The sequence below is a fragment of the Octodon degus genome, unplaced genomic scaffold (assembly GCF_000260255.1).
Source record: "Octodon degus isolate 3935 unplaced genomic scaffold, OctDeg1.0 scaffold00050, whole genome shotgun sequence".
In the NCBI taxonomy this organism is placed as follows: domain Eukaryota; kingdom Metazoa; phylum Chordata; class Mammalia; order Rodentia; family Octodontidae; genus Octodon; species Octodon degus.
Genome location: NW_004524626.1, coordinates 10,965,735 through 10,972,408, shown reverse-complemented (window position 1 = coordinate 10,972,408; position 6,674 = coordinate 10,965,735). Strand labels below are relative to the sequence as shown.

Genomic DNA, 6,674 nt, shown 5'->3' with positions numbered 1-6,674 from the left:
AAACACTTACTGAATATTGTGATCAATAATATGATAGCCAGGCATGGTGGTGCACGCCTATAATCCCAGCACTCGGGAGGGAGGCTGAGGCAGGAGGATTGCTGCAGGTTCAAGGCCAGCTTAGATTGCAAAGTGAGCTCATGGCCAGTCTGAACTGCATAGTGAGACCCTTCTCAAAAAGAAAAAAGGCTTAGGTATAATTCTTTTTTTTTTTTCAGAACTGGAGATTGAACTCAGGTCCTTGCACTTGCCAGGTAAGCACTTATTCCACTGAGCCATCTCCCTGGCCCTGGTATCATTCTTCATTTCAGGGATGTGTGTTGGAACATATTCCCAGCAGAGCAGAGGGAATATTTTCAATTTTCAATTTCACCTTCTCTGGTGTCATCCTGCCCCAGAACAGCACCTGCTAGGGACTTCGGGGGCATGTGCTGCATGAACTACAACTGCAGCTCCTTTCTGGGCCTCAGTACCAAGGCACCCCAGATGGGGTGGGGCCTCTGCAGGCCCTGCTGCCCCTCATGCTGCCCTCTGCCTAGCCCTGGTGCCGCCCATTCCCTTCTGTCCCCACAAGGCTGAGGCCCGGAGTGGCAGCAGCGGCAGCCCTCCATGTATCGAGCCCTTCCTGAGCGCTGAGCCCTGAACTTTGCCTCACTTCCTCTGTACCAAGTTGAGCCAGGTCTGCTAGGACCCCAGCCCCAGGCCCAGCACCTGCCTCACCAACTGCCCTCCACAGCTTTTGGTGCAATAAAATCAGCGAAGGTCAACACATGCCTGTCACCCCAGTACTCGGGAGGCTGAGACAGGAGGACCACTGGGAGTTTGAAGCCAGCCTGCATTCATTACATAGCCAAGACTCTGTCTCAAAAATGAACCAAAAGCAACCAACCAAACACAAGGACTTTCACCAGATCAGGGACACAGACAGCATCAAGGGGCACCATGCAGTCCACCTTGACTTAGGGGCAGAAAGTCATTTTGTGACCTTTGACAAAAACAATTCAGAGTGGCTGGTGGATCTCAAAGAATTAAGGTGGGAAGCCCCAGGCATGTATCCTGGTCTGCGCTGCCGCCTTTCAGGACTTTCCTGGAGCTCCCACTTCACGGCATGAGCCCTTTCTGGCATCTGCGAGCTCCGGGCCAGCCTCAGGCTCACGGACAGAGGCAGACAGGGCCGAGCAGCTGCATGGCTGTGGTGGGGAGGGGGTGGCGGGCGAGGGTCCGAGGAGGGGTGCCGGGGCGGGGGGCACTGTTACCTCTTGACTCCGTAGGCCATGTTGAGCAGGTTGTCCAGCCTGAGGAGGCAGAAGCGGTGTCACCACACTGTGATGGCCGGCCAAGCCCGGGCTCCCTGCCCCCACCGGTCAGGGCAGCAGGGCCCTGCCCCCGCCCGTCCCGCTGGCCGCCGCCTGGCACGGACTGCGGTCCCTCGGACACCGCCCCTCGCCATCCTGGTCCACCCCTCCCTGGTGGCCGGCGGGGCCCATCTGGGCCCAGGACTGGTGGCATCTCTGAGTTAGCAGTGGCCCTAACAAAGGAGACAGTGACAGCCAGGGCCACTGTCCTGGAGCACTAGGGCGTAGGGAACTCTCCGCGGCCACTTTCCCTGCCACTCTGAGTGGCTGGGGCCCTGGGTGCTGACGGGGCCTGACACCCGTCTGCGCTTTACTGAGGTTCACTCTGTAAGGTGTAGACAAGGCAAGCTCCATCCTCACCAGGGAGCACGATAAATAAATATTCCCAGCACACAGCGAACGCCCAGGAAATGGTTGTTTCTGGTCCAGCTGAGTGGACTGAGGTCAGGCCCCACACACCCAGGGGACAGACAGAAAGCGACCAGGACTTTGGCCAAGTTTCACCAAAACCCTAACACCAACAACACAACTGTGCCAGGTAGAGTGGTACACGTGCACCTGGAAGGCTGAGGCAGGAGGATCACAGGTTCATGGCCACAGTGGATAACTTGGCGAGACCCTCTCTCAAAGTACAAAATAAAAAAGAGGACCAGAGGTTCCAGGTTCCATTCCCAGGGCCCTTCTCAAAAGCCAACAGTCACAGTCAGACACATTGAGCACCGACTATGTACTGGGGCCAGGTCTCGGCACCAACAACCTGGCCTTTGCCTCTCTGCACCCCAGCAGCCCCAGGGTGGGGGGCCTCATCACTGCCGGCTGGGGTTTGGGGTGCCAGCTGGGCCTGCCGAGAGCTCACCGGAAGCGCTGTGTCTGGTGGTGCAGGGGGCCTGCATAGCGCCGGGCGGACGACTGGTAGAGGTGGGTGAGCAGCGCCTGCCCCGTCTTCTGACTCGGGTTGTTGGCGAACTTGACCGTGATGGGCTCGGCCGCACCGAGCGGCTTCTGCCCATTCAATCCTTTGATGGCCTCCTCGGCCTCGATCCTCTTGTCAAAGCGAATGAACCCCACACCCCGAGAGACACCTGCCAGGCATGAGCATGGGCATGAGGATGCTGGCCCCTCCCACACAGCTACATTCCCCCACCCCCGTCTCGCCCCCTGGCAACTGCGGTGTCTCCCTGCTGCCCGACCTGTGACCTGGTCCACCAGAATGCGCGAGGTGATGATGCGCCCGTACTGTGAGAAGAGCTGCTCCATCTCTTTCTGGCTCATGGTCTTGGGGAGCCCGCTGACATACAGGTTGGCATCCCGGATGGATGCAGAGCTGGGCCTGGCGTAGGACACCTGGGCAAGGGGGCAGAGGGACAGGGTGAGGTGGGCTCCGACTGGAGATCCTCCTGCCTCAGCCTCCTGAGCAGGTGGGATTACAGGTGTACACTGAGGCACCCACCTGCAGTGTCTCAGAGCAGGGTATGGATGGGGAGAGGACATAGCAGTGGGTCCAGGACCAAGGGTCCTAACAAAGCCCCAACCCTAAAAGCAACAGCAGCTCTGTCTTTGGTTCCCAGCCTGGGGAGTCCTCTTGAGCGGGTCACTCCCTCTGCACTGAGCCTTCTGTGGCTCCCGCCTTCCTTGGCAGTGAAGTCCTTCTTGGAGTTCATGATGCCTTGCCATACTCTGCCCTGATCGCTCTCCTTGCTTGCTCTCATACCGCCACAGAGGCCTCATTTCCCTCAAAATCCGCCAGTCCGGGCGGAGGAGATAGCTCAGTGATCTAAGCAGCTTCCTGGCAAGCACAAGGGCCTGGGTTCAATCCCTGCCACTGCATGCTGGGCCAGAGACCAAAACTGGGTATGGTAGCCCATGCCTGTAATCCTAGCACTGGGGAGGCTGTGACAGGTGGATCACCACGAGGCCGGGCTGCGTAGTGAGACTGTACTAAATACAGACCGGGGCCTCTGCACGCGCCCCTCCCCCACAGAGAACTCCCCCCTCGTCCAGCCTCTTCCCTGTCCTCTCCCTGCAAGCCCCCAATCCCATCTCAGTTATTCGCTCTCAGAGCACCTCTTTCCTGTGTGAATTGACATGACTCAGGGATATCATGCGATTCCAGTCGCTACCCGTGGGGTCCAGCCCAACACGGAGACGCTGCAGCTGTTGGAAAAATGCTGGACGTGGACATTGATTCCCCAAACAGTGGCGAGTATTGTGAAGTGGGCGAAAGAAAAGTCCATTTACAAAACAGGGAGCATTACGTGACCCCAGGCATTGTGTCCCTGCCCACGTCCGGGAGAGGGGCGTGAAGCTCCGCCCCCAACTGCTCACGGGTGGGGGGCAGGGCGAACTCCCGGCCCCTTACTTCTGCCAACACCTTTTTCTTTCTTCTCAATTAGCTTCTTGATAGTTAAAGGTTGTTGCTGGGCGTCTGTCTGTCTTTGTTTGGAGCCAGGAGTTGTGAGGGTGTATCATTTCATCAGAAATAACTAATTAAGAAACGAACAAAATAGGGCTGGGGAGATGGCTCAGTGGAGTAAGCGCTTCCCTGGCAAGTGCAAGGGCCTGAGTTCAATCCCTGGTTCCGCCAAAAAGAAAAGAAAAAAGAAACGAACAAAATAAACGGAGTAGGGGTGGATTGCAGGGTGAGGGTACTCTGGGCACGGAGGGGGTGGGTTCTGAGTAATGGAACTGCACGCCTGGGGCCGTCCAGGAAAAGACATTATAGCTGCTGTTTTGTCTTATTTTGCTTGGTTTTGTTTCTGCCTTACTAGGGTTCAACTAAGGGACTTTACGTGGAGGTTTATCCCCAGCCCTATTTTTAAAATTTTAAAAATTTATTATTTATTTATTTACTTATTTATCTGGTACAGGGACTCGCTACACAGCTCAGACTCAAAGTGATCTTCCTGTCTCAGCCTCCCCAGTGCTGAGATTATAGGCTTTCGGGCCACCATGGTGTGGGGATACTGAACCCAGGTCCTTGTGCTTGTCAGGCAGGTACTTAGAGCTCAAGCTATCTCCTCAGCCCCCAGCCCTTTTTATTTTGAACCGGTTTCCCCAAATGGCCTGGCTGATCTTGAACTTGCAGCCCTCCTGCCTCAACCAAGTGCCTGAGATGACAAGAGGGAGCAACTGTAGCCAGCTGAGGGGTGCCTTGGTGGATTGGGCTTGGAAATGGAAGGAGCAGGTGCTCTAAGCACCAAGGTGGGGCCTGGGGGCTGGGATCCCCTAAGGCACACAGTAGGCACTTCATTCCTTTCTCTATAATGGGGGCTGGTTCTCTGCTGCAGCAACGGCAAATTCTTCCTACACCTGGAAGTGGCCCAGCTTTTGCACACAGGTGACGGTAAGAATCTGCCAGCGTGCTCAGTGGGTGGGGCCCAACTGGGGGACGCAGCCTTAGTGACCCCCAGCCTTAGTGACCCCCGGGAGGCACCACACTGGGCAAGCTGGCAAGAGGGAGTCACCAGGCCACCGCTAGCTCCCTATGACACAAGCTCCTAAGAGCTACACTCAGAACTGAGCACACCTGTCACCTACTGCAGGGCACACATGTTCTGTCCCCAATGGAGCACAGAAAGGCACACCCACCCAGTGTCACTTGGTCACACAAGCACTGTCACAGCCAGACACACCCTCGGCACCCCACCTGGTCACAGCCTGAGTGTCTGTGTCTGTCGGGAAGCACTAGCCAGTCTAGACCCTCAGGACGCGCATCACACAGACGGACTCACACGACAGAAGCCGCTGTGTAGGCTCCATGTGACACAACCACCGTGTCCCGGGATATCATGTGCACACACAACACACGCTGCTATTTAGTCACTAGTGTCTACCCCCGGGCTGGGGGGGGCTTCTGGGCCCGGCTGGCTGCAAGGGGGCCATGAGGTCACAACCTTGTTTCTCCCCAGCACACCCAAGTCAAAGACAGGAAGATTCCTATACCTCAGGCCCCAGGACAAATGGGGGGCCAGATGGGCACCCCCCTCCCGGCCTTCCTCAGGGTCCAGGAGCAGATTTGTGGGGCGGAGTCCACACACCCCCAGGCGGATGGGCGAGGAGTTTCCATGGTGATCCCCCCAGGGATCAGGCTCACAGGGTCCTGACTATAGCTGCTAAGAGGGGAGCAGTGGGGGAGGGGCGCCGCACAAAGGCGGGGGAGGGGCCGCCCCAATCCACATCCCACACCCTAATTAGGCTCCAGATGGCAGATGGGCTCCCACCTCCACGGCCAGGACAAAGGCAGGCAGGGGGTGACCCAAGGGACCTGGTCACTCACTCTGTCCTACCTTTGAGGCCTGGCTGACCTCACAAGCTTCCAGATATTGTGGGGCTTACATTGTCCCCATTGACAGGCTGGAAAACTGAGGTGTGGAGAAACAAAGCAGTTGCCTCCTCCACACCCTCGCGCTCCTGCCGGGCGAAGCAGCCAGAAAGCTTCGAGGAGGGACTGAGCCCCCTTGGGACGAGGCGCAGGCGCCAGTGGGGGAGAGAGCGAGGTGCGGTCCCAGGGGACCCCAGGTGGCCGTGGGGGTGGCGGCACTCGCTCACCTTGATGGTCTTGGTCTGCAGTTTGAGGCCGTTGAGGGTGTTTATGGCTTTGTCTGCGTCGTTGGGGTCAGAATAGTTCACAAATCCATAGCCGAGGCTTTGGCCTGAGTGCGAGATCAGGATGGGATTCCGTGCCCAGCCTGGGGCGCGCCAGTGCCCTTCCAAACCGGGGCCTCAGAGGGGCCCCCCTTGGCCTGTCCCTCCGTGACACCACACACCCCCGAGTGGCACGTGGCCACTCGCCCAGACTCACACCTGTGCGGGTGGCACCTGTACCCCTGGGGCCCTCTGCACCCTCCCCATCCCACCCCCACCCTGGCCTCGGGCCAGCAGCCACACCTGTGATCTTGTCCCGAACCAACTTGCAGGACTCAATGTCACCGATGCTGCCGAACAGACTCTTGAACTCATCCTGGGTCATGTTCTGGGGCAGGTAGTTGACGATGAGGTTGGTCTTGCTGTCGTCAGTCGCTCCGTTGGTGCCCAGGAGTGGCCCATTGGGCAGGGCTGGGCCGGCCGGGCCCCCCCCCACCTGAGACTCCATGGCCCCCAGTATCTGCTGGAGACAACAGGTTGCACCCGCTCACCGCCCAGTCCCCACACAGGGGCGCTGTGAGGAGGAGCAGGCTGGCGGTGACAGAGGAGCCCTATGCGGTGCGCTTTTGAGCAAAGACAGGGGGCTACACATTATCTATTTCTCTATTTTTAGGGCCGGCCAAATAGCTCAGCGGATTTAAGTGCCTCAAGCAGGGGTCGGGTCTTGATCCCCAG

At 58.1% G+C, this 6,674-nt stretch overlaps 1 protein-coding gene across 1 annotated transcript in view; it reads right to left on the bottom strand.

The window, feature by feature from the left end:
• The window catches only part of Elavl3 (ELAV like RNA binding protein 3), an 8,733-nt gene extending 2,277 nt beyond the window's left edge, over positions 1-6,456 (bottom strand). The window contains exons 1-5 of the mRNA XM_012515106.1: positions 6,243-6,456; positions 5,904-6,007; positions 2,546-2,699; positions 2,212-2,437; positions 1,257-1,295 (exon numbers count right to left, since the gene is read on the bottom strand). Coding sequence (XP_012370560.1) covers positions 1,257-1,295; positions 2,212-2,437; positions 2,546-2,699; positions 5,904-6,007; positions 6,243-6,447 — 728 coding nt within the window. The 5' untranslated portion in view covers positions 6,448-6,456. The remainder of the gene's footprint in view (positions 1-1,256; positions 1,296-2,211; positions 2,438-2,545; positions 2,700-5,903; positions 6,008-6,242) is intronic.
• Between the last annotated feature and the right edge of the window lie 218 nt (positions 6,457-6,674).